Source organism: Ictalurus punctatus, chromosome 2, assembly GCF_001660625.3.
Source record: "Ictalurus punctatus breed USDA103 chromosome 2, Coco_2.0, whole genome shotgun sequence".
Classification (NCBI taxonomy): Eukaryota; Metazoa; Chordata; class Actinopteri; order Siluriformes; family Ictaluridae; genus Ictalurus; species Ictalurus punctatus.
The window spans coordinates 30442603-30470554 of NC_030417.2; the positions used below are offsets into that span (position 1 = coordinate 30442603).

At 39.4% G+C, this 27952-nt stretch overlaps 1 protein-coding gene across 6 annotated transcripts; it reads left to right on the top strand.

Annotated features, from left to right (window-relative positions):
- Nucleotides 1-614: 614 nt before the first annotated feature.
- zgc:66474 (uncharacterized protein LOC327500 homolog) lies at nucleotides 615-27952 on the top strand. 6 transcript variants are annotated; one of them, XR_006980731.2, is made up of 17 exons: nucleotides 615-960; nucleotides 3730-4190; nucleotides 4466-4852; nucleotides 8690-8893; nucleotides 9102-9311; nucleotides 10129-10710; nucleotides 11040-11255; nucleotides 11340-11570; nucleotides 15091-16524; nucleotides 16758-18392; nucleotides 20368-21105; nucleotides 21828-21963; nucleotides 22054-22137; nucleotides 22215-22312; nucleotides 22429-22504; nucleotides 22848-22957; nucleotides 24088-27952. XR_006980731.2 is itself a non-coding variant. In XM_017459917.3 (16 exons), the coding sequence occupies exons 1-16, from the start codon at nucleotides 771-773 to the stop codon at nucleotides 22880-22882; spliced, it is 6717 nt and encodes a 2238-aa protein (XP_017315406.1). In that variant the 5' UTR covers nucleotides 615-770; the 3' UTR covers nucleotides 22883-23018. The 6 variants fall into 6 exon arrangements, 5 of the variants coding, with proteins under 5 accessions (XP_017315406.1, XP_017315421.1, XP_017315412.1 ...); XM_017459917.3 differs by lacking the exon at nucleotides 24088-27952 and having other exon boundaries at nucleotides 22848-23018; XM_017459932.3 differs by lacking the exon at nucleotides 24088-27952 and having other exon boundaries at nucleotides 22432-22504; nucleotides 22848-23018.

Consider the following 27952-nt stretch of genomic DNA (forward strand, 5'->3'; position numbering starts at 1 on the left):
TTGAAGTGGGGGTGTGTTAGAGCAGAGAAAACACTCAAATGTGCAGGATGGGGTAATTCCAGGGCTGGGAATCTGTGCTAAAGTTTCAAACCTTATAACAGATGGTTTCATGTTTGAAAAAAAGTATATTAAAAATAACCCTTTTAGGAAATTAGACTTAATCATCCAAAGATCTCTCGAAATGGACTGACAAGAACGGGTGCACGGTGGCTTAGTGGTTAGCGCATTTTCACACCTCCAGGGTTAGGGAATCGAATCCCGTGTGTGCAGTTTGTATGCTGCAGGGGTTTCCTCCAGGTATTCCGGTTTGTTCCCCTAGTCCAAAGATGCACTGTAGGCTGATTGGCATGTCCATAATGTATGAATGTGTATGTGATTGTGCCCTGTGATGGATTGGCACCCCATCCAGAGTGTACTCCGCCTTGTGCCTGATGCTCCCTGGGATAGGTACCAGGTTCCCAGCGACCCAGTGGTATAAGGATAAGTGGTATAGAAGATGGATGGATGGGACTAACAAGGTAAACCAGATTATATTTTGCTCTAAATTGAGTAACAAGGTAAACCATATTATATGTTGCTCTATATTGACTGCGCTCCATGCGCTAGGGGGCAGTAGAGATCCTGACACTGTACACACTAGCGGAGCGCTACACTGCCATAGGAAGAAGAGCTGCGCTAACGCGACGATAGCTAGCTAGTTATTATTACATATTTTTTTTATATCCTGCTTCAAATCAGACACTGATCATTCTGGAGCAGAAACCTCGAAAATGACCAAGTTGCAGCTCTTGCACCGTGCTCTAAACGAGCGGCTGATGGCGGCGGTGGAGCAGATCATGGAGATGGTGGGCGGCACGGTGCTGGAGTATGAAGAGGAGACGGTGAGAGCGCGCAAAGAGAACGAGATCCTCAGACGGAGGCTCCGGTGGATGGAGGGAGAAAATCCGACCGACTGGCCAGGTAGTGAACATGCGGCCAGCTCGGCTTTTTTTTCGCCCTTTACAGGCGATGCGTTTGCGCTCAGGTTGTGAGCTGAACCATATAATATATATTTCAGCCCTTTTCTATGTATACCGAATGACTATTTTGATGTTTAGCTAGCATACTGACACAGTAAACTAGCTTATTCTCTGTTATTATTAGCCGGAGTGTTTATGGTACGGCGTTTGCATGCTGTACACGGGGCTTCATCTTACATAATCTATAACCTGCACGGTTCCATCCCTAAGTCAATAAAATATTCTCAGTTGCACTAACAGCTTGCTATTAAATCAACTGAAAACAACTTATCGTTGTCTATCTTTGTCAGAGTCGTTTTAGCTCCGAAATAACGGTATCAGATTCGAATGGGAATCGTTGAATCATTTGAATCGGTTCGTTTCAATGAACCAGGTGACTCGGTTCACAAGAATTTTTTCTAGTCACGTTTTTTTTCTAGGAAGATTCACGTTATTAATTGACTAGTCCTAATACATTAATTCGTTATAAATGAATTCATTAGTAATATTTATTAACTCATTAATTCACCTTAAACAATGCTTCAACTCTATCGAGATGAATAGTTTTCATACAGGTTAATGATACATTTTCACACTTAATAAAAACTCAGAAAAACTATGAAAATCAAAATTACAAGAGGTTTTGGGCTGCAGCTAAGGATTAGTTTTGATAATAGATTTTTTTCAGTAAGTGATTAGTTTGATTCATTTTAAAATATATTAAACACCAAAAATAATTATTTAAACATATTTCTTTGAAGTATTTCAAGCAACTGATCATACGACAGAACTCTTACCTAGGCTTAATTAAACAACAGGTCTGTAACTACAGTACAGTATTACTGATATTTATTAGATAACAGAACTGTCACACCATGGCAATATTATTAAATGCTAATGAGGCACACAGACTAACGTAATGTATTCTGTACATTTTTACTGGTTACACACACTAATTTGTAAATACTTGCGTTTCAGGCTCCGATTCCAACCAGACAAAATCAAAATAAAGGCTATATATAAAATATATTTTCATGACGTGCGAGCGCGAATCATTTTTAGTTTGTGGAATCGAATCCGAAGCTTTAGGTTTGACTCTTAGTTTTCAATGTATGGAATCAGTGAATCGACTCTTTTTTTTGGTGCTCGACTTCGATTTGAATCGAATGCAGGATGGCGACCTGATGACTTGACACTAAACATATAAAAAATGTATATAATATATCGCCAAATAAATTAAACAATGTACCGTTGCCAAGAATATGTCAACTGCTTACAAGCTAGTTGACTCAGACTAGACACAGGTGGACATGGTAAACTACGTTTAATAAACATGATTCAAACAGGTAAACTCTGCTTACACTGTCTCCCACGATGACCAAAAAACAAATGATTACAAATCGAAATATTACTCATATGAAAACTTAATGTGCTGAGGCGAACAGAGCAGAGTAATGCAGAGTTTGCATGCTCTAGAGGAGGTTTTCTCTGTAGTATCCGCCATTTTCAGTCAGATGTGTTGTAGTGACGTAGCGTCGCGCGCCGCAGCTTGCTTCACAGCACAGCCCAGCTAATCGATAATGAAATTCATCGCCAATTTTTATTAGCATTATCTACTTTTTTTTTTATCGATTTCGTCCATTAGTTGTTGCAACCCTACATAAGATATCACATTGTAACCTTTAGATCAGGTCTTAACAGATAATAGTTTTTCCATTTTCAATACAGTGACAGAGCTCTGACTATTAGTCCATAGTCATTATGTACTGATCTTAATCTCAGTAATGATCTGAGTGAAGCTCTGCAAACCTCTCTTGCTAATTCATGCTAAACATCAGAGACATGATTATGGCATGTTAAATATCCAAATCTGATACCGATCCAGTGTTTCAGGTTGGTATCTGCCTGATGCAGATGCTCAGTATTTAGACTGGTTCATCCCTATATTAAGTACAACCATTTTGTATTTGCGTATATTTTCTTTCTGTAGACTATAAACAGGACCTGTTTTTTTTTGGTTGTGTTGTGTGCATACCACATCACTTCACCAATCTGATTTGTGAGTAAGTAGAAGTAACAGACATCTCAGACTTCTTTTCCCATGGTAGGTTTCCACTGAACTAGTGAACTAGAAGGTTGATTTTAAAATAAGTGGGATGTCAGCATTTGAATGAAACCAGTTTTCTTCTAAATAAGTAGGATAAAAGTCTGTATTGTGGCCAGATGTGTATAAAATAGCAGGGATATGTGGCATATGTGGATATGAAGTGTGAGGCGTTATACAAGCTGTAGCTGTCATTATAATGGCCAATTTTATATCAACCTGCAGAATCACACACTTTGCTTCCCAGCAAAGATGTAGCGTGCAGCATAGGAGATTCATTCCAAAGCAAAACATCATCCCCCATTCCATGATTTATACAGCTGTGGAAGTGAAAACGTCTGGTGGAAATTTGGTTTGTAATTGATCACACAGGGTCCCATTTTTCCCCTCAAAACAAAGTTAAGCCCATCTGCCTTCTATTTATTATTACTGCACTGAAACACAGAACTCGTGTGTTTTTGGCTCAGAGACTGCTCCTTGTAACTTTCACTTTTCTGTACAAACTGGTTTGACCAATGAAACACTGCCCCCTAGTGTGAATTCTTGAGTTTTGTGTTAAGAGAAATGAATGAACAGGAATTAAACTCGGATGCTTTTTGTGTCTTCTGCTATTTCTACGCCCCACAGATCCCGCTGCTTTCCCTGTCCCAGGTGAGGCCAGCCTGACAGACACACTAGCACTAGAGTCCCTAATTATCAAAACGGAGCCCATTGACTCCTCAGATTTCCAGTTATATGGACCTGATGCAAGTCTCACAGCATCGGTATGCACTGGCAATATGGAAATGGTTTATCCTGGTACCAGTGCTCCTGTTGATGCTGGCATTCCTGACGGTATGGTATGGGACTCGGCACAAAGCTATATGGCTCCTCTAGACTTTGACCCCACTCTGTCCACCATGGCAAGGAACAGGAGTCAGAGGAGGTCCTTTGCCTGCCCAGACTGTGGGAAAGTCTTCGGGAGGGAGCAGAGACTGATGTTCCACATGCGTGTCCACTCTGACGAGAGGCCCTATACATACCGCAGGCGTAAAACATGCTTTTATGGGGACAAGAAACGGAAGAAGAAATTACGAGGCCTTTCCAAGGTATACGCAAGTTTGAAGGCTTCAGTCTGTGCATTAATGCTCATGTTCAAGAGCATGATGAAATGTAGCAGAAGTCATTGTCAGCATGACATAAAACATTTTTTTGTGTTAATCTTTGGCAATAATAAAGCCTTAGCAAATAGTTAGATTGTCTCAGCAGACCTAGTCTGGGTTAGATCTCAGAAAAATGCCCTGTCTATGTCCGTACAGTTTTGTAAGTGTACAAACTTTTTAATGTTTAAAAACTCACACATAATCGTTTCATTCCCATCTAGACATCAAGAGAGTTCATAGAGGACCTGTCTGACTCTTCAGAGCAGACAGAGCACAGTACTGGATCAGCTAACGTCGGTATCTCAACAAGTGCTGGCCCCACAGCTCCAGAAGTAGAGCCAAGCGAGGCATCAGATGAAGCCAGTGAACACACCAGCAGCAGCAAGCTCTCTGAGACCAGTGCAGCCAGACCTGTAGGCCTTAAAGCTAAGCAAGGAAGAGAAAAGGCCAAGACAGCTCAGTGCCTGCAGTGTAACAGAGCCTTCACTAATTTATCACGGCTGGCAGTTCACATGAAGACCCACAGAAAGCCACTTCCCAGCCAAGATGAACAGAATATACAGGGTGACTCTGACAGAACAGACAGTGGATCACAACATCTTGCAAAGGTACAGGAATGGAGGAAGTGTCTGTAATTAGCATAAAAACAAAAACCTAATGCGGTAGTTGTACTGGAGGGAACATTTTTGAAAAAGAATCCAGTTACAGGTATGCAATTACTATATAACCATCCTGATTTCTTCTGTTTTTGTGTATATCTCATACTAAATTGTTTCAGAAATGAAAACAAAATCTAAGCTAAAACAAAGGCAACCTGAGTAAACACACAATACAGTTTTTAAGTGATAGTTATTTATTGAACAAAAAAGTTATCCAATACCAACTGGGCCTATGTGAAAATGTATATGCCCCATAGTTACTAATTCCCCAAATCTATGAAACTACATTCATAATGGGGTTCAACTGGACTAGACACAACCAGGCCTGATTAGTGTAAACCCTGTTCAATCAAATCAACACTTAAATAGAACTTTTTCATCAGCATGAAGTTGGTTAAAAGGTCTTACACAGTTACACACTATGCCAAAGTTGAAATAAATTCCAGAAATTCTAAGGAAGAAGGTGATTGAAATTCACCAGTCTGGAGTACCAAAGCCTTTGAAATAGCTTTGTAACCCTTACAAAGGACACAGTGAGAGCCATTATCTCCAAATGGAAAAACTCTGCATGGTAGCGAACCTTCCCAGAAGTGGCTAACCTTCCAAAATTCCTCCAAGATCACAGCACCTGTTCATCCAGTAAGTCATAAAAGAGACAAGGACAACATCAAAGGACCTACAGGCCTCTCTTGCATCAATAAAGGTTACTGTTTATGACTCCACTAGAAGAAAGACACTGGGCAAAAATGGCATTCATGGAAGAGTGGTGAGGTGAAAACCACTGCTAACCCAGAAGAACATTAAGGCTCGTCTGAATTTTGCCAAAACACCTTGATGAGCCTCAAACATTTTGGGAGAATATTCTATAGATTGATGAGTTGAAAGTGGAACTGTTTGGAAGACAGGGGTCCTGTTAAATCTGGCGCAAACAAAAACATAGAATTCCACAGTAAGAACATCATACCTACGGTCATGCATGGTGGAGGAGCTGTGATGGTGTGGGGATGCTCTGCTGCTTCAGGGCCTGGACAACTTACAGTAATTGAGGGAAACATGAATTCTGCTCTTTACCAAAAAATCCTAAAGGAGAATGTCCGGTCTTCAGTCCGTAAGTTGAAACTCAAGCGCAACTGGATTCTGCAGCAAGACAACGATCCAAAGCATAGAAGTAAGCCCAGGTCCTAGAAGTAAATGAAACACTGATCTCCAGTTATCGGAAGCGTTTGGTTGTAGTTATTGCTGCTAAAGGTAGCACGACCAGATTTTAAGTTTAAGGGGGCAATTCGTTTTTCACATAATAAAAAATACTAAAAATAAAAATATTTTTTGCAATTAAATAAAAAACTGTAATGTGTGTTCACTCATTGCGTTTGTTTTATGTTGTATTCGGTTTGAATATGTGATATACACCAAAACAGAAGAAATCAGGATGGGGCAAATACTTTTTCACAGCACTGTGTTTAGAACCTTGGTATTACCAATGAAACACATTGGTGGGTTTTTTTCCACTTTGATACAACAATGCGTGGTTAAAATCAGGGAATGAATAAAGCTGACCTATGATAAGGAACAACATGACCGATCTGAAGGGGCATTTACAGCAGCATCTTCGAGAGATTTGTACAATGGTAAGAATCTCCACACCTCACAATTTTTTTGTTTTTATTTGTGTTGCATGCTGTGCATACCAGAGTATCAATATCTAATGCCTGTTCGTTAATTGTTGATGAAATTACAAATAGAAGAATGACATAATTGTTCTCCTGCTGCGTAGTTGATTTACCGTGAGTTGTTTTCCTTTTCAGATATCTTAGTCAAAAGAGTGGAAAAAAGGGGTGGAGAATGAAGGAGAAAGAAGTGGCAGCATGTTATCTTGGTTTCAACATTATCTAGAATCTCTAAGCTAATGTGCTTATTATCAAAGTAGTTTTTAGGGGGCTTCTTATGTCATTAGTATTAACTCCAACTTCAATAATTTCACCGAACACACAAACCCTAATAAAATCCATAAGAAACATATCTTAATTTAATGCCGTTATATTTTTTGCTAATCTTGGTTAATAAATGTGGTGTGTTACAAGACTTTATGGTTTTGTACCTATTTATGGATTTATGTGTGTATATACACTCAGTGATCAGTTTATTAGGAATACTATATTAATACTGGGTAGTGCCTAGGGCTGGGTGTTACAGCTAAAAAAAATTATCATGGTATAATGTTTCATATGATTCTGTATTGATTAAATTATTGATCAATTTTAATTTTTTTTTTTTTTTTTTTTTTTTTTTTTTTTTTTTTTAAAACAAGGACCAGTAGATAAAAAAGTTTGAATTTAACCGCTGTATTTTTCATTTACCCACTTTATTATGGCAAACAATAAATCATTTTAGTTGTAACAGTCAAAAACAAAATAGAATTTAAACAAATATCTTAAGAAGATGTAAAAACTAAGTGATAAAGAAACTCTTCAACTTATTTTGTAGCATTTTATTTATTGTGCACAATGTAAAAGTGTAAACGTAAAACAATCAAGGCAAACTTCATGGGAGATCAACATCCCTGAATGTGACTCTGGTACTCTGGCTCATGCTCAGTATGTTAGCATAGTTAGCCTAGCCTCATATAAATGTTCCACCTTATCACTTACTTCCAGATAACACTGTGCCGAGGTCTGCGTCTGACGAGTCGAGCTCCTGCTCTGGGGACTCTGACTGTCCTTCCCAGAGTCGACATTTTAACAGAAAACACAAAAAGCGAGCACTGTAGAACAATGATGACAAAAAAATCTGTTTTTTTCCATTTTAAAATAAATGTAGACCACAGTAAAGTGTGCAGAAACTAAAAGTGTCTGAATAGTTTACAAACCCATTGTACGTATGAATGTAGTCCAATTCAATCCAATTTAGTCCAGTTAGCTCTCAATCTATCATTCATAGGTTGAGAGCTAAATTTATAAGTGCTTTATTGGTTTTAAATATTGAAGGTATAAATGGTAACTTTACCATTTAGCTTAATCAGATTGAAAATAACTAGAAGCAAGTCACAAATATCCGTCTTTCGGATGAGACGTTAAACAGAGGTCCTGACTCTCTGTGGACTTTAAAAATCCCAGGACACTTCTCGTAAAGGAGTAGGGGTATATCCCCAGGTCCTGGCGAAATTCCCCCATTGACTCTTCTAAATCATGGTCCCCTTAAAAATCCCCATCCCTTAACTGGCTACATCACTCTCTCCTCTCCACTAATAGCTGGTGTGTGGTGATGTTCTGGTGCGCTATGGCTGCCGTCATATCATCTAGTTGGATGCTACAGACTAGTGGTGGTTGAGGAGATTCCCCCCATACTATGTAAAGCACTTTGAGTGTCTAGAAAAGTGTTATATAAATGTTTCTGTAACTAGCTAACTAACAAATAGGTAGATATGGAATTGGGAACGTGACGTAGGCATCACCATGTCCTTTTTGCAGGAAAAAAAAATTCTATGGGTATTAAAGGACAGGAAAAATAACCCTTACTTTACTGATAAATGTAAATGTATTCATTTTCATAAAATTCAGATGCCTTTCTGTATTTCTGTCATTCTGTATTATAAGTAAATAAGTAAACAAATGTACTGTAATGTTGTATGAGCTGACAATTGCAATGTTTCTTGAACTTAACATAATTCAAATAAATGCTAGCAAAATCAGACCTGTCTACATATCCTAGTATAGCAAGCTGTATTTAAGGGCATAATATACACAGTAACACATGCTAACCCCCACCTTCATCTTCCTCTTCTTTCAGACAATAAGGAACAACGACACTGAGGTGGAGAAGGCAAAAGCAATAGGTCAGAGGCTGTTTCAGTGCCCCGAGTGCAAGAAGATCTTTGCTCGCTCCTGTTGGCTCACCTTCCACTTGAAGTCACATGAACGAGAACGTAAGCGGCAGAAAAAGAAGCAGCTTCAAAATAACAGCCTGAAGGACGTCCCCCAGGTCTCAGAAGAGGTAAAACTACTCCGTTTTTCTCTCACAAAATAAAGAAATGTTCAATATAAACAGTTGTCTGTATGAAAAGTGTCTTTTCATTTAGTGTCTCCTGACTATCCAAAAATATCATAATATATCTCCTTAGTCAAGTTTGTTTTTAGACTGAGCATATTCTGATTCTTAACTTTTTTTTTAATATATACACATATATTTCTGCTCCATATAGCCGAAGAAAGAGGTAGCTACTGAAAGCAGCAAAGTTCAAGTACTAAAGAAAATCTTTGCTTGCCCGTACTGCGATAAGGTTTTTGCTCGTGAAGGGTGGCTTGGACCACATATTCGGAGTCATACTGCTAAAAAACAAAAGAGTGACATTATTTCCGACGCCATCTTGCCTAATTCTACTAAGAGAAGGACTCGGCGTGTCGATACCCAGGTTGGTTTTAGTCCTTTATATTATTTCCTATATACATACAGTGACCAGCACTATAACATGTAAGAAATAGCAATAAAAGTTACTATATACACAGCTTATGATGTAAAAGGATGTATGCGTCCTTATATATATAGTATACACACACACACACACACACACTATGGCTAAAAGTAGGTGGACACCTGACCATCACACCCATATTTCCCATTACAGATTTTATTATAACCGTAACTCTTCTAGATTTTGGAGCGTGGCTGTAGGGATTTGTGCTCATGAACAAATGTCAAATGAGAAGGCCTGGTCAGTCAGTGCTCCAGTTCTTCCCAAAGGTGTTCAGTGGGGTTGAGGTCATGGTTCTGTGCAGGACACTCGAGTTCTTCCACTCCGACCTTGGCACAACATGTCTTCATGGAGCTCGATTTGTGCACAGAGGCACCATCTTGCTGGAACATGTTTGGTCCTCTTAGTTCCAGTGAAGGGAGATTGTAATGCTACAGTATACAAAGACATTAATTCCTATACAGTTGTGTGCTTCCAACTTTGTCGCAACAGTTTGGGGAAGAACCACATTGTGGGTGTGATGTCAGCATTCACAAACATTTGACCATACGTATATGTGTGTGTGTATATACATATTATAAGCATATTTATGGTTAGGAATACATTTTTATGACTGTCAAAAACATTATGTATGTAAATATGAATTAGATACATACACTGGAAGTATATTCAATAACAAAGACAATAGTGTGTATAAGTGTATAGTAATGATTTAAAATAATATATTTCTCTCCCTATTCTCTTTAAACCTGTTTAGCCATCAATAGAAACTGGCAACGAGCAAAAGAAAATCTCTGAACAGTCATTAGGAGAAACTGAAAATTCTGAAATAGTCGACGAACAACCAAAAAATGAGACTTCTGTGTCTCAAAACATCACCATGGAGTCAATAACAAACCCAGAAACCCAAGTAATAATCAGTAATAGCTCTGAAGATATCAGTATTGAACCTGAAAGTATCAGTAATGAAACTGAAACAGTCTCAAACAAAATCACAGAGGAATCGACTCCAGTCCCTGAGGAATCTTCCGAACAAAAAGGAGGAGTCAAAAAATCAAAAAAGAGATTCCCATGTCGAGAGTGCGGCAAAGTTTATTTGCTGGCCGGTTGGTTGAGGACCCACAAGAAGATGCATAAAAAAGAGAGAATTCTGGAGGAGCACAGGAGACAGCTAATGATGTTGAAAGAGATTGGACCAAATGACAACGAAGATGGAGGACAGAGCCTGGTGGAGACAAATGTCGTCGAAAAGAAGCAAAGGAAGAAAAAGAAGACTTTGGGTCTACAGGAAAGTCTTGATGACAAAAAGAAGAAAAAGAGCCAGCTTACAAATGCAGTGGTATGTTGTTGTTGTTGTTGTTGTTGTTTTTCCATCCAGTGACTTTTCATTTGTCTATGCCATTTGTTTATTAGCATTAAAATGGATTTAGCTTTTATACTGAAGAACAAGCTGACTAACAGAGGAGCAAACTAGAAATGTACATAATCCTCTTGTCAACTCACAAAATCCCTAAGAATTAACCTGACTAAGTATGATTGTTGAACTGTAACACTAATGCAACTGTAATGCACAATGTTGTGTGTGGTGTAGTTCATGTTAGATTAGTTTTTTTTTGTTTTTTTTTAATGTATATATGTATGATTTTTTTTTTTCTTTCTACTTATAAGCTGCTGAAGACTATGGATAACTCTTCTGATGTTCAGACAGCCGCAGACAAAAGCAAAAAACCTGGTGGTGCAACTCGTGGCCAGTGCGTCTGCAAAGACTGCGGCAAAGTGTACGCTAGAAAAAACTGGCTGAGCTTGCACATGCTTGGCCACAGAAAAGCACTAATGGCCTTGCCTCAAAAAGCAAATGACGAGGCACCAAACAATGATGGGCAGGTATTTGGTTCTTTAGTCATTCATTGAATGATTTGTTTAATTTTTCATCAGTGTTCAAACATAGATTTCTTTCCCCTGTTTCAGACGACACAAGAGGGTTCATCCACTGAGAATTCGAAAGGTCAAAAAGGAAAAGACGGTGGTAAAGCATCATTTCCGTGTCCCTTTTGCGATAAAGTCTTTCCACGAGCAATGCGGCTGATGGTGCACATGCAGATCCACTCGGGCGAGAAACCGTACTCCTATAGACAACGTAAAGAACAGTTTTACACTGACCCAACAAGACCCAGAGTGCCAGATACAGCCAAACAGGAGGTAGGAAAATATATGCTGAAACCCATGATGACAACACAAGACTGCATGTCAGACTGACCTGATTCACAAATATGTGTTCTTTTTTTTTTTTTTTTTTTTTTCTTCCTTTGTAAATAAAATCAACTGTTCACTTGTTGAAGATGTACAATCCCAGACAAATGGGTTGGGGATTGTTGATTTTGTTGTAGTGTTAATGGAAATTATTTTAATGACCGTTTTAGAAGTATATGTTTTCACAGTTCATCTACAGTGCATCAGGAAAGTATTCACAGCACTTCACCTTTTACACATTTTGTTATGTTACAGCCTTATTCCAAAATGGATTAAATTCATTATTTTCATCAAAATTCTACAAACAATACCCCATAATGGCAACGTGAAAGAAGTTTGTTTGAAACCATTGCAAATTTATTAAAAATAAAAAACCAAAAAAGCACATGTACATAAGTATTCACAGCCTTTGCTCAATACTTTGTTGAAGCACCTTTGGCACCAATTACAGCCTCAAGTCTTTTTGAGTATGATGCTACAAGCTTGGCACACCTATTTTTGGGCAGTTTCTCCCATTCTTCTTTGCATGACCTCTCAAGTTCCATCAGGTTGGATGGGGAGCGTCGGTGCACAGCTATTTTCAGATCTCTCCAGAGATGTTCTATCAGGTTCGAGTCTGGGCTCTGGCTGGGCCACTCAAGGACATTCACAGAGTTGTCCTGTAGCCACTCCTTTGTTATCTTGGCTGTGTGCTTAGAGTCGTTGTACAGCTGGAAAATGAACCTTCGCCCCAGTTTGAGGTCCAGAGCGCTCTGGAGCAGGTTTTCATCAAGGATGTCTCTGTACATTGCTGCATTCATCTTTGCCTGACAAGTCTCCCAGTTCCTGCTGCTGAAAAACATCCCCACAGCATGATGCTTCCACCACCATGCTTCACTGTAGGGATGTTATTGGCCAGGTGATGACTGGTGCCTGGTTTCCTCCAGACATGACGCCTTCCTTTCAGGCCAAAGAGTTCAATCTTTGTTTCATCAGACCAGAGAATTGTGTTTCTCATGGTCTGAGTCTTTCAGGTGCCTTTTCGCAAACTCCAGGCGGGCTTTCATGTGCCTTTTACTGAGGAGTGGCTTCTGTGTGGCCACTATACTATACAGGCCTGTTTGGTGGAGTGCTGCAGAGATGGTTGTTCTTCTAGAAGGTTCTCCTCTTTCCACAGAGACACGCTGAAGCTCTGTCAGAGAGACCATCTGGTTTTTGGTCACCTCCCTGACTAAGGCCCTTCTCCCCCGATTGCTCAGTTTGGCTGGGCGGCCAGCTCTAGGAAGAGTCCTGCTGGTTCCAAGCTTCTTCCATTTACAGATGATGGAGGCCACTGTGCTCATTGGGACCTTCAATGCTGCAGAAATGTTTCTGTACCCTTCCCCAGATCTGTGCCTCGATACGGTACTGTCTCAGAGGTCTACAGACAATTCCTTGGACTTTATGGCTTGGTTTGTGCTCTGACATGCATTGATAACTGTGGGGCCTTATATAGACTAGGGATGTCACGAGAACCGATACTTCAGTACCAAGTCGGTACCAACATTCTTAAAACATGATGGTACTTTTTTTTCTGCACTAGCGTAGAGAACCGATTCTAATGGAGGTACTGAGGTTGCAATTCTTCCAGACCTGATTGGGCAGCAAATAAGTGCAAGTGTTTTTAGTCGGTCCACAAGTGGTGAAGAAGAAGAAGAACGCCTACAAGCACACGGGAAAAACTACAGAAGATTAGCTTAGCTTAAGTTTAGCTCCGCCCCGACTCGTTGAGTGGAAAAGAGAGGAAAGCTAGTATCGGTTTCCAGTGTGCGACCAATGCTATCGTTCATTTCAAACAAAGCGAGGAAGCACCTGGAATATGGCGAAGCACCTGAAAGACGGTTCTATATAATGTTTGTTTGAGGCAGATGGCATTGTTGCCGTGAAACCAGCTAACGTCATGCTCATTGTAATGTTTGCGATAGCCTGTTATTTGTTCACAACGCTAACACATTGCAATGTTATAAACTACCTCCGAATGGGCCCCCATGCATCGCCATTCAGCCTGTGTCCTGTCAGCTAAATGTGGCCTAATGTCACTAATAATTATTCAAATGTTCATGCTTTTAATAAATCTTTTTGGCCTGTCACCATATCAGTGAATTTAAACTAATGCTTGCATTCAGAGTATAAGGGGTGTGTGTGTGTGTGTGTGTGTGTGTGTGTGTGTGTGTTTAGGAGTGTACCTCCACTCATTGTCAGACAGTGTTTGATAACTGAAATTCTCTCTCTCTCTCTCTCTCTCTCTCTCTCTCTCTCTCTCTCTCTCTCTCTCTCTCTCTCTCTCTCTCTGCCAGTATCAGCCAGAGGAGGATGTACTCCAGGAGAGTCTTTAATTAAATTTTTTTTATTTTATTTTTATACCACACTGTGGTATCGACTTTGGTATCGAGTATCGTGTACTTTTGGTGGTATCGGCACCGACTACTAGATTTTTGGTATCGTGACATCCCTAATATAGACAGGTGTGTGCCTTTCCAAATCATGTCCAATCAACTGAATTTACCACAGGTGGACTCCAATCAAGTTGCAGAAACATCTCAAGGATGATCAGTGGAAACTGGATGCACCTGAGCTCAATTTTGAGTGTCATGGCAAAGGCTGTGAATACTTATGTACATGTCCTTTTTTGGTTTTTTATTTTTAATAAATTTGCGAAGATTTCAAACAAACTTCATTCACGTTGTCATTATGGGGTATTGTTTGTAGAATTTTGAGGAAAATAATGAATTTAATCCATTTTGGAATAAGGCTGTAACATAACAAAATGTGGAAAAAGTGAAGTGCTGTGAATACTTTCCGGATGCACTGTATAAGAGTAACACTGAATACTAACAGGACTCAGTAAGACAGAGTGCGAATGTTTGCAAGCAGCAATGCTGTATCAAGTAGTTTGATGTAGGCCATTCTTATCAAAATCACATTTTTTTCTTGTTTCAGTACAAAATACAGCAGAAAATGTTGTGGTTGTTTAAAAAGTATTCATTACTATCTGTGTTCAAGCGCTGAATTCATGGATTTATTTGCTGGAGTTTATTTGTTCCGGAATATATCAGGCACTTAGTACAAGCACTGAGTAATTTCAGTTGTGGTTAGAATAGTGGAAAACAGCCTCACAAGTTGAATCATTTGTCCTGCTAGAATTTTGTTTTAAGGACGGAGAGTCTACACTGGCTAACACAAGATTGCCATCACACACTCTTGGACTGTGGTTCATAACACAAACGGTTTGCAAATATACATTCTCAATAAACTTGGTTTTTTCCCCCCTGACACTTGAGTACCTTGACATGACACTTTGTTGTTTCATTATTATTATTTTTTGCCTTTTTTTATTTTATTTTTAAAAACACAATAAACTAAATACCACTTTAGTCATATTCTAATGTGGTATGTGGATAATAATCTTCTCTCCTTGAGAATTACTAATTGCCAACTTTCCTCCCTGCAGCCTGCAGTAGAAGGCAATGATGAAAAGGGGAAGGATGGAGAAAACGAAGTGACTAGGAGTCAGACTTCTGCAGTGTCGCAAGACCATGCAAGCGCTACAGAGCCTATGGAAACCGTTCAACCTCAATCAGTTTGCACTGGTAGAAAATTCAGCCTCCTTCCTCTGCAGTCATCTGGTGCTGCTACCATCCACAGCACAGCTCTTACAAGAACTGACTCAAAATCAGACAGTAATTTCAGTTTGCAGCCTAGAATTGTTCTAGATCCAGTTATAGCGGAATCCAGCCACTCTACATCATCTGAAGGGGGTGAATTTAAACCAGTAATTGTGGAAACTAGTGACATTCAGTTGCACCAAATGCCTGACTTAGAAACGAATTATGCTGCTACAGGTGGGCAGGTGAAGAGTCACCTTCCTCAAACTCCACTTGAAAATTCAAACACTTATGTCATCCAAAACCCATTGGCTGAGACGGATCATCCAGATATTGTTTGTGTTAAAGTAGGTTCAGTTCATAAATATCATGAAAATACCTCCAGCTCTGAAAAGCTGCTTGTCAGTATAGGGGACCAGCAGACCTCCGAGTCCCCAGAACTCAGAAAGTCTGAAATTTGCAAAAGGAAGGGTCAGGTAGAAAGCCGAGACTGCTCTTTGTTTGATGTGAAGCAGCACAAGGTGCGAGGTGATCCAGAACTTGTGGAAATGGATATACAATCACAGCAGTCAGGAAGCCAAATTCATACCCATGAGAAGTCAAGGTTTCTTGATATTGTAACAACTAAAAATATTCCACCCCACTCTGAATATCTAAAACGTGGTACAGATCAAACCTGTATTTCTGTTAGAAGGTCCACTGATATAGCTCTAACAACAGTTCCAGAATTTGTCTTAACTGAATCAAGTTCCAGTGCCATACATCAAGTGTCTCGTACCGAGTCAGGCTATATGATCCTCTCAGATGTTAGTGATGATGATGATGATGATGATGATGAGTGGGCAATTGTGTCCAATAACCCTGATGAGAAGAAAGAAAAGAAAGCTTTGAAAATCTCTACCCCGCTTCCTGAGGGGTTGGCTGACGCAGGATCCGTCCCTAGCTCCTCTCATAAAGCTAGTGACTCTGACTCAGATGTTGCGTTTATGTTAGAAAAGACTGGCGAACAAAATTTCCCTGATGGTACACTCACTAACAGAGATGAGATGGCAGCCACTTCTGTCCAACAAACAAACGAGCCAAGTTCCACAGGGCAGAAGAGGTGGTTTACATGTTTGGCATGTGGTTTAACATTTGCTGGTGAGGCGTCCTTGACACAGCACATGAAGGTGCACTCTGTGTCTGCGGGGACCTACCAGAAGTCAAACGCCTTCAAGTCACTCAAGAAGAGGGTCAAGAACAATGAAACAAAGATTAAACAACAGGTTGTCCAAGTTCAGGTATGCGACTCAATCAAAGGAAAGAGTGCTACAAAAACTAGCAAAATTTTAAAATAGCTGTCATTGTTCAATATATGGTCATATAGAATGACAAGCGTAGCAGTGACTGGCGGTTAATGTGTCATTCATAGCTATTTTAAGTAATATATCTTGAGCCTTGTATATATTCAATTAGAAAGAATATTGATCCATACATTTTTTTTTGTATTCTCTTAAACCTTCCCTTTCTGAAGACATCAGAAGTATGTAGTGCTGATTCAACAGACAACTCTGAAATCTCAGGAAAAAGCGACTCAACACTGATAAATGTCAATACAGCTAAGTTATCTGGAAGTTGCCCAGACATTGGTGCAACCAGTCAAAGTTCCAGGGCGGCCTCAAAGACAGTTGACAGAAAATCAAAGAAAGGAAAAAGAATTCTGCGCTGTTATTATTGTGGGAAAGCTTGCGAAAAAATAGAACTGCATCTCATGCATGATCACCCAAAGGAACCTAAGGTGATAGAAGCTTTGCATTTTAGCAACACCTTAGAAGAAAGGAAGAGATTATTGAGTCTTCTTTGCAGTAGCAAAAAAAAGAAACATTATTACACTACTAGGAACAAAAAGGAGGAAGACCTTGTTCATTGTATCTTTTGTCAGGGGTATTATCAACGAAATCAGTTTTGGAAACATGCTTTGATATGTGAGCAGAAACAACCAAAAGAGTTCATTGTAACTGAACCTGGCAGCAGTACAGAACTTCCCAACACTAGCCTAAGATCATGGCCCAGCTTAGCACAGAAAACCTTTGATCCAGAATCTGGGAACCTCATCAGTACTGTAAAACAGGCCACTCCAGAGTCTGTGAATCGTTCTTTACCTAAAGCTGAACACCACACTACACATTATGTATATTCCGTTTCTCCTGTTTCAGAAACTGGCAGTACTGAGGTAAACGCTATCCCTGATCACGGATCAGAGAGCTTGTCCATTTTATACACTGGTAACAGCTCAGCAATGATGACTCTTGATTCAGAATGTTCTGAACCACTCATTCTAGACTCACTCCACAATGCACTGGAGTTTCAGGAGTCTTGCCCCTGCACAGTACAGGAAACTCCCCCACTTGGAACCAAGGGCATTTCAGAAAAAGTACACCAGTCCACTTTGGAACCTGAAAATGGACTCGATACCGTTCTACCAACCCATACCCCAGTTTTAAGCAGTTCTTACCTCCTAGACACTGGGAGCACCAATCTACAACAAAACACTGATCAAGATTGCCAGAGTTCCTCGAAGCACACATTAGATTGCAGCGGAAAACATGTTACGCCTCAAGAATCAGTGAGCCGTTCGCATACTGTCAAATCAGACTGGACTATCATACCAACAGCTGTAAGTGTGGACTTGGAGCAAAATCTTGGCTCTGCTACAGAACCAGAGAGAACCGCCATAACAATGCCAGAACTTGCATCGGAGACGGCTGCCAGAAATAATCCTCATTCAGAATCAATCAATTGTCTAGTTGCAAACTTTTTTAGCAGTGATGCACAGAAAAATGCTAACCCAGAAACAGGAGACATTTCCTTTCAAGTTTTTGGAAATGATGAACATAGAGCCCCTGACATAGAATCACATTATCTTCTAATTCCAAATCATATTCCTAGAGAAAAAAAACAAACCACCGGTCCAGAAATATACAGTGCAGCAACAAAGCAGTTTGATTCTGAAGGTCACATCAGAGATGACACAGAAGAGGGTGGTAAATGTACTGGTCAAGACAGTGATTTGAAACCTCTTGGCTTAAATTCCACCACAACAGTAAAGTGGAAATGGGACAGTCCGAGCAGGGATACAAAGAGAAGACGACAAAGTGACCACTTACAGGTACACTTAATGTGTTAATTGTTTATTATGTATCTTGAATAAATAAGGTTTGATCATGTACTCTGTTGTTTTATTTTAAGGGCTTTGGTATGGATTATTCGGTGCCAGGGTTATTGGGGTAATCTAAAGTAGTGGTTCTCAAACTTTTTCACCTTGTGTACGGTGCGTAGCCTTTGTGGCCCCCTAGAATCGACAAATTTTCACAATTTATTATTTTTTTCATGCTAGGCTCTTCTGTATTAACTATGTCCTCGATCTAAAAATTTATCCATTTTAAATAGTCTTGGGTTTTATCAGCGTGTGGATAACAACACTAGTATATCAACGGATGTCTCTGTTTGGTGTGTCTTATGCTTTTTATAATTGATTTAATTTATTAATATTTTTCATTTTTGTGTACATTATAGTTCAAAGGTTGACAATCGCGACTTACTTACAGGTAAAATTAATTGAAAAATAATAATGTTCTAAAATTTCTATGCAGCCCCCCTGGAGCCATCTGGCAGCCCCCAGTTTGAGAGCAACTGACCTAAAGATACAAGATAATGTAATAGTGTAATGAGAAATTATGTAAGAAATTTACATTAATAATAAGTGACATACTACACACCGATCAGCCATAACATTCAAACCACTGACAGGTGACGTAAATAATATTGATTAACATCTTACAGTGGCATCTGTCAAGGGGTGGGATATATTAGGTAGCAAGTGAACAGTCAGCTCTCTAAGTCGACGTGTTGCAAGCAGGGAAAATGGGCAAGCGTAAGGATCTGAGTGACTTTGACGAGGGCCAAATTGTGCTGGCTAGACGACTGGGTCAGAGCATCTCCAAAACAGCAGGTCTTGAATGGTGTTCCTGGTATGCAGTGGTTAGTACCTACCAAAAGTGGCCCAAGGAAGGACAACTGGGTGTCATGGGTGCCCAAGGCTCATTGATGTGCATGGGGAGTGAAGGCTATCAGAATTATTTTTTAGTTTTCATACAAAATGACTGTTAGGCATAATGTGTGGTCAGTACTAATGCCCAATTGGTATTTGTTAATTTTGATGCAAATGAAGTGTGCTAAATAGGAATGTAAAATCATGATGAAAAAATGTGACAGTTTGCATCATAGAAATGTGCAATTCAGATAATGGAAACCAGCATTCTATAAATTATGCATCTAATGCAGTTGCACTGTTTGAACACCTGAGAGATAAAATATATATAGAGCACGCTGGTCACATGATCGCATTCTTTCACGGAGAGCATGTGCCATTACTGGGAATCATCTGCACTTGTGAAGTGACCGATAGCTCCAGATCACAGTGGCTGACACAGCTTAGAGGTTATATTGTTACACAATCACATTATAACCATTAAAAAGAGCTCTTTGATAACTTTCAAACCATACCATCCCTGACTTTGGAGCTCCATATCCAATTAAAATGACAATTCAGGCGATGCTACGGAGCTCATTAGTTTCAACCGATCATTTTCCCTGGGTCAGAGACGTTAGTACATTTTGTTTACAATATTAAATCTCAGTTTGGAGATTTTTTTTTGTCCATACAGGCAAACGTGCATTTAATTTTGTATTGTTTATGATTTTAAAATGGAGTCCTTTCATTCTAAATTTTGTTCAAAATATTCCAACAAGCAAATCAAATCGAATCATGAAGCCAGTGTCATGACTCGAATAGAATCGTGACCGGAGTGTATCATTACACCCCTAGTGCTAATAGATCGTGTAAAAAAAATATATAACCTTGTGAAGCTGATGGCACTGAAAAAGCTCATTTGAAGAAAAATCACTGTACTTGAATTCAGTCTCTGTAGCCATGTCACAGCTGAATCTTTGCACATTTTAATAAAGACACTTAAATGTAAAAACTCTTTAACTGTGCATATGTACCACAAACTCACAGGTTGCAGAATGATCCTCTAATGTTTTCCTACTTTCTCAGTTAATCTTATATATTTTCCCCATAGCAGACATCAACAGAAGAGAGAAAAACATCACCAGTCACTTCCCAAGCTCCTGAGATGAAGCGCTGTTTACAAATATCTGATGTCTGGAACAGTTTGAAAAAGAGCAAAGGAAAAGCTAAATTAAAACTGAAGAAAAAGCATTACTGCTTATATTGTAAGAAACCTTCCCTCCGAATGACACAGCATCTCCTATCAGCACATGCTAGAGAACCAGAGGTGGCAAAGGCCCTTAGTTATGACAAGAAGGCAAAGGAAAGGAAACAGTTGCTGGATCTTCTGCAGAGCAAAGGAAACCTCTTACACAAAGATATGGGTAGGAGTATACCTTTAAGTGAAGCTCTACTACCAACTAATCAAGCAAGTTCTCCTAATTCAAATAGGTCCTGTACTTCCAAACAGGAAACTCCTAATCCTGAATCTGTTAGCACCCCTGTATCAGACACTCGTCACTGTACAACACAGCTTTACGCTGACCCAGAATCTACAGGTTCTCCCTGTCAAGACTTGGGGTTAGTTGGTGAACAACTACTTGCTGATCTTGAATCGCAAAGTGATCTCGCTCCAGACATCAGCATGGTCAGACACGACCATGTGCACAACAATCCAACCTGCAGCTCTCCAGCCTACGATCAGACTGAAACAAGCAAGAGTGAGCACAAGAAAACTGACGCTGAGCAAAGCAGCCAGAACGGACACACGCTAGAGAATAGGAGGAGAAGTTCTCGTATTCAAGCTCGGGTAAACCATATTCTAGTTATAAGTTTCTTACATTACTGATGCAGACATGGTAGCTGTATTTTCATAGCGTATGTTTGGGGAACGATTACAACTATACGTGTCATTAATTTACTAATTTACTCTCGCATTTCTACTGCAATAGCCGAAATCCTGAGCAACATAAAAGCTACTTGGTATAAAATGTTTATTTATTAGGGTGCCAGGAGTGCAGTGTGTGCTCGCAAAGTTAAAGGAAACCAGCAATGTTAGCAGCTAGTTAAATCATTAGTCGTGACAATGTTTCATCTCATGAACCACCTGCATGCACACTGTGTGTTATGCTACTGTGGCACTTTTGAGCGAGACAACGAATACAGCCATGACTCACTCAACCCACTCATTCACTTCATACATTTGTTTAGTAATATTCATCAGCACATAGGATGGCATGGTGGCTTAGTGATTAGCATGTTTGCCTCACACTTCCAGGGTTGGGGTTTGAATCCTGCCTCTTCCCTGTGTGCGCAGACTTTGCGTTTTCTCCTCATGCTTTAATATGTATTTCTTTTTGTTTAGAATAAGCATGTTTTGATATAGCAGCTTAATTCTGGCAGTAGACAAAGTAGTTTTACTACTGGTTCTGAAACAACTGGCTTTTTAATGACGATGTAGCTTTTGTGTAGGTTTTTAGATGCTTCCAAACAACAATTTTACTTGTAATTTGTGTCTATTTCCATGCAAAGCCAATGAGGGTGAAGGACAACTCTTCAGATAAAGTGGCGAGAAGGGCACGGAGCTCAAAACTGCACGTTTGTCAGCACTGCAGCGCTACCTTCTGCAGTTCCTACAACCTTCGCAGACATGAATACACTCACACGGGTCAATTAACAGAATTGAATTATTTATTCCCCTTTAAACATGCTGTTGTTAATTTCATGTTTACTTAGTACCAGATGATTTGCTTTTCAGATGAAAGGCCTTACTGGTGCAGCCAGTGTAATATAGGCTTCATTCAGAAATATCGCTATCGTAACCACAGAATAACCCACCACGGTGAGTCCAAGGTAGCTTTCTGGAAATGTTCAGGCAATAGGTTTACAGAGTTTTACAGTCTGTGTTTTGTTCTTCAGGAGAGAGACAGTCATGCAAGTACAAGAATCCATCAAAAAGGTGCAAAATACGATCTCACAGTGGAGAGAAGCCAGTGGAGAATGAGCTTCATCAACAGGTGTATTACATGTCGCCTAATTATTATTTATTTTTATTTAAATGTAATCTTGACATGACAGTGCTGGGGAAAATGTACCATTACATTCATTTTAAAAGTAGCATTCTTGTATGCAGCAGTTAGACGATAGCACTGCAGCTACATCTGAGCTTTCCAGCAATGCTGAAGAAAGACCAGACTTGACAGATAAAGGTAAGAAAAGGTATATGTACATCTATACATATAAAGACTCTCGAACACATTTATGGTCACAAGAAAACTATAAGAACTGGACAGTTGCAACACGTTTTCACTGAATGTTATACTGTATGTTCAAAATATTGGTGTAGGTAATAAAACATTATTATCCAAGGTATATCTATGGTGTTATAGTGGACTAGTAGTAAGATAAGGTCAAATCAAGAAAATGGACAAATCGTGATAAGGCTCTCTTCAGTAGAAGTCATATCACCGGTATATAATTGTCTCAATCATCCATGGCTTTTGTTATATTTATTACTTTTGCATTAAAATGGTCTGACGTCATCTGTTTCAGACACAGGAAGTTTGAGGATGGTCCACGATGAATAATTACCTGACTGCAGACAGATATCAGACAGTTTATCTCAGAAAAGGTGCCTCAAGAAGTATTTGCAACATAGAATGGTATGAGAACATTAGCTTACAGCATATTGTGAAAGGATGAATATATATATATATATATATATATATATATATATATATATATATATATATATATATATATATATATACATATAGCATACTTTTTTTTAATAAATGGAGACATTCATTATTTGTATTTTTTGTTTAAATTTGATTTTATATGTTAATCTTAATCTGATATTTTGATCAAAGGATCATTACAAAAAAAACTGACTAAAAGTATGTTGATTTTACTGTATCATCCAGGTGCTTATTGGTGTGTACAGTTATAAGCATTACAAAAATTAAAGAGACAGCGAGTGAGTGTGATTGAGTTTTGAATTAGCAGAATCATTCATTTTCTTGTGCATTTAAACAGGAAGTGAAGCACAGTAGTAAAAGTCCAAATAGGAGTTTCTATAAAGTTAAATGAAATCTAAATGTTGGACTAAGATCCAGTTGTATAGTGGAGTAGCACAAAAAAAGAGTTAAGAAATAGTTTCCAATTGGGAGAATGGGATGGTGTAAGTCTTTTAAATATTTGATTTGGTTTTTATAGGGGAAAACATGACTTTCTGAGGACTGCTAGTTTGCCTAGTGTTTATTGATGAATTAGTGCCTACACTGCTTTAATGTCTGGAAATTTTAGTTTCTCAATTGATATATTGTCTGTATCATTACTTTTATGACATTTTGCTTCTTAATTAGAGAGCAACATATATATAAATATATATTTACGTTTTGAGAACATCAAGTATTACTGAAGTTGCACACATACTGTACATGTGCTGTACATGAATCGTCATCACCGACGTTCCCTATGTCCACTGAATATGAACTGAGAAAAAAATTAATACACCACATCTGATTTTGTAGATCGTGTACTTTTTCAATACAGAAACTTGCTTGTTTTTGTAACCAGGCATTCCACGTGTCAATGACTCAAAAGCCAGTTGGTTCAATTTTACCTAACGAGAAGCAGAGTCTGAAGACCTAGTAGCTCCTCAGGCCACCATCCAGGACGTGTTGTACAGTGCAGAGTGGAGATTAAAAATAAGAGATAATGTTTGATGTGAATGTCAGCACAGTGACTCTACGAATGATCTCATTAGCAATGCTGATAATTACCATAGGAAGAAGAGGGGGTATGAAGAAGAAAACGGGTATGAATGACCATGCTGGGAGTCCTCTAATGGTAAGAAGTCTTTGAGCAAAGCGATATACACGGAGATTCCCTGATCCACTAAAATGTAGCAAACCCTTAGCCCAGACTGTCGAGTACCAACAGCACCTCTTCATATTCAGGTAAGAGGCTGCACCGTTGCCCCATGTGATCTAGATGCTTCTACCACCTGGAAGACCTCTGGAAGCACCAGCAGACTCATGAAGGCATAAAGCAGCATAGATGTCGGCTATGGCTCAGGTGGTAGAGCGGGTTGTCCACTAATCGTAGGGTTGGCGGTTTAATTCCCGGCCCGCATGACTTCACATGCCGAAGTGTCCTTGGGCAAGACACTGAACCCCAAGTTCAGTGTGGCAAATGGCAGGTTAGCGCCTTGCATGGCAGCTCTGCTACCATTGGTTTGTGAGTGTGTGAATGGGTGAATGAGACACAGTGTAAAACGCTTTGGATAAAAGCGCTATATAAGTGCGCCATTTACCATTTAGATGTCCGTAGATGAGTTCTAGCGATGTGCTTAATTATGGCTTTCCTTTACAGGCCTCAACCCCTTTTCAGTGCAAAGTGGGTTTTCAGCCCCCATTATATCTGTGAAATCCAACACAGTGCCTCTAGAAATGGCAAAATGGCAGTATATGGGAGGTAGATGCCAACAGCAGGAAGACAGTGCTGACCCAGAGGTTGGCTCTGGTTATCACCCAGGACCTCAGCCTGTTTTAAAATCAAGCCTAAATCATAGGAAAAATTAAACCGGTCAGAAAAAGATCTCATTTTCCATCTAAAGTCGAGCCCTTAAATACAATCTTAACATTAAAATTAAGATAAACAAAAAAAGACCCTTACCTATCAGCAATTTCTTTTCTCCATCGGTATATCGACATGAAATGACTGGTACCTTTATGAACCAGTTACCACAATAAAAAAATGTTTTGACTGAATATCGCTTGTTCCCCAAAATTAAAATTGAACAACAACCTATCAGTTCTGGGGGTGGTCTATAATACATCATTATGGCTAGGCCAACCCTTAGAGCCACCCCTGAGACCTGTTTCACAAAGCCGGTGGCTACCCAGGTAAGTTTGAGTTTAGTTTGAGCAAAGTCTGTTTTTTCGGTCTCATCAAGGTGGATTGGTTTTTAGTGGGTTTCAAAGCCATGGTAACTTACACTACATGGCTAACCTGCTCCGGAGCAGGTTGTATTGTGGGTAAGAAAACTCAAACCCTACTTGGACCAGTCAGCTGCGAGCAAAGTGATACAGGCTAAATCTGACACATCAAAGTTGATCCTTTAGGGGCTGTAGAGGTGGCTTCACCATTTATGGAGCTCGGAGCACAAATAATAAAGACACTTCAAAGGGAAAGAACTTTTAGGGTCAGACACAATCCCCTGGCTTTTCCCGATGACCACCTGTATGAAATATATGGATGTTTGGCAGAGGGTACAGTTCATCTATGCTTGCTTGTTGTGTCGAACTCTGTTTCCCAACCGGTATAGTTTTCCCCCAGCCCCTCCCAAACGCCAAAAAAAAAAAACACTCTTACACGAAAAACTCGCCCTTGAGATGCTGTGCTCGTACCAATGAGGTACTATGAAAAGCCCTAAGGCTCAAAACTAACATTTTTAAGGACTTTAATCTCTAGAATGTTGTATTCCAGAAGTGAAAGGTATATTTCTCAACTGTCTAGTTATATTTTGAAAATGGGGTAGCAGAACTTATGTTTGTTGTGTTTTTTAAAATGTTTTTATTAACATAAACACCTACTGTTATTTCTTTCGATAAATAATGTTATATTCATGAGAGCTTTCATTTTGAATATTGTAGACTTCTACAAGAAATGTGTGTTCACTCACATAACTGATTTTCTGGGCTAAATATGTGACCATGGAACAGTCCTTAAGACACGGACAGTTTACAGGTGGTAGGTAATTAAGGTCACTGTTACAATAACTTAGGACACTAAAGAGACCTTTCTACTGACTCTGAAAAACACCAGAAGAAAGATGTCTAGTGTTCCTGCTCACCTGCGTGAACATGCCATAGACCTGCTGCAGGGAGGCATGAGGACTGCAGATGTGGCCAGAGCAATAAACTGCAATGTCTGTAATGTAAGACGCCTCTACAGGGAGACAGGAAGGACAGCTGATCGTCCTCGCAGTGGAAAATTACATGTAACCATGTGTCCCCCAGACATGATCGAGAACTTGCAGATGCCTTGGTGGAAGAGTGGAGTAACATCTCACAGCAAGAACTGACTAATCTGGTGCAGTCCATGAGGATGAGATGCACTGTAGTACTTAAAGCATCTGGAGGCCACCAGATACTGACTGGTACTATTAATATTGTATTTTTTACAATAATTTACAACCCTCCCTTTGTTCATGGACTCATTACTCCATATCTGTTTGTCAAATATCTGTGAAACTTGTTCAGTTTATGTCCGTTGTTGAATGTTTTTATGTTAATACAAATATGTTAATACACATACGGGGTGCAACTGCACATTTGCTGAGGGGTATACGAGATCAATGTTGGTGCCCCTCAAAAAAATTTTGCTTTAACTTAATTTGGAAAAATAAATCTCACTATGTAAATAAAAATGATTTGGTATGCCATTATGAAGATAATTCAAAAGTAACTGATTTAGAAATAATGAATAGAGTTTTTAAGATTCAGATTGAGATCATTGTCTCTTCTTCAGTGTTTGAGAAACTGGCAGGCACAGTATGGAATTTTTACTAAAGTGTGAATTTGAAATTTCAAAGCTGCCTTCAAAATGATCCACCTTTCATCAGCAAGTGTTCTTATGTTGTAAACTGGCATATTCACACAATTTCAGCCCTCACAAAACTTCTGTTTGGAATAATTGTTTTATTGCACACCGTAACAAATCTTTGTTCTTTGAAAAATGGTTTATTCTGTGAATGATATAATAGATCATCATGGAAATGTTTTTAGCCACATTTATTTTTGCTTAAAACACGGATTTGGGTCACTTTAAGGAATTTTATGTAGTTTCAAATGCCATCCCTAAGAATCTGATAGTATTGCTAAAAGGCAATTCTTTCATATTCTAATGTGACACCTTCACTCCTGGCTGTATGCAACCACCACACTGTGTGGTGTACTCGATTACAAAAAATCTATGTATCTTAATTAAAGAACAGGTATTAGAAACTGTCCATCCATCCATCTTCTATACCACTTATCCTTCCTTCAGGGTCACAGGGAAACCTGGAGCCTATCCCAGGGAGCATCAGGCACAAGGCAGGGTACACCCTGGACAGGGTGCCAATCCATCGCAGGGCACACTCACATACACATTCACACACCCGTTCATACACTACCAGCCTACCATGTATGTCTTTGGACTGGTGGAGGAAACCCCTGGAGAACATGCAAACTCCGCACACACACAGGGCCACGGTGGGAATCGAACACCCAACCCTGGAGGTGTGAGGCGAACATGCTAACCATGTGCCCGGGTAACACTGTATTTTAAAAAAATTTCCCACAAGTGTGTGCAGAATAAGAAGAAAAAATACAAAACATACATTTTTCTGTCATGTAAACAGGGACTGGAGACAGATGCAAGTGAAGTTAAAGCTTTTAATGAAGATCGGCAGGCAGACAAATTCAAATCTATGGCAAGTTCAAGGTCAAAACAGGCGAGGGGTCAAGCGAGCAGCAAACAGGGTAGACAGGGCACAGGCAGAACATGAAAACGAGAAACTGGGAACAAGATCAAAGAACCTGAAACGAAACACTGGGAACACAGATGAAGACACTTGTCGATTTTGTCAGAGCGATATTGAAAAC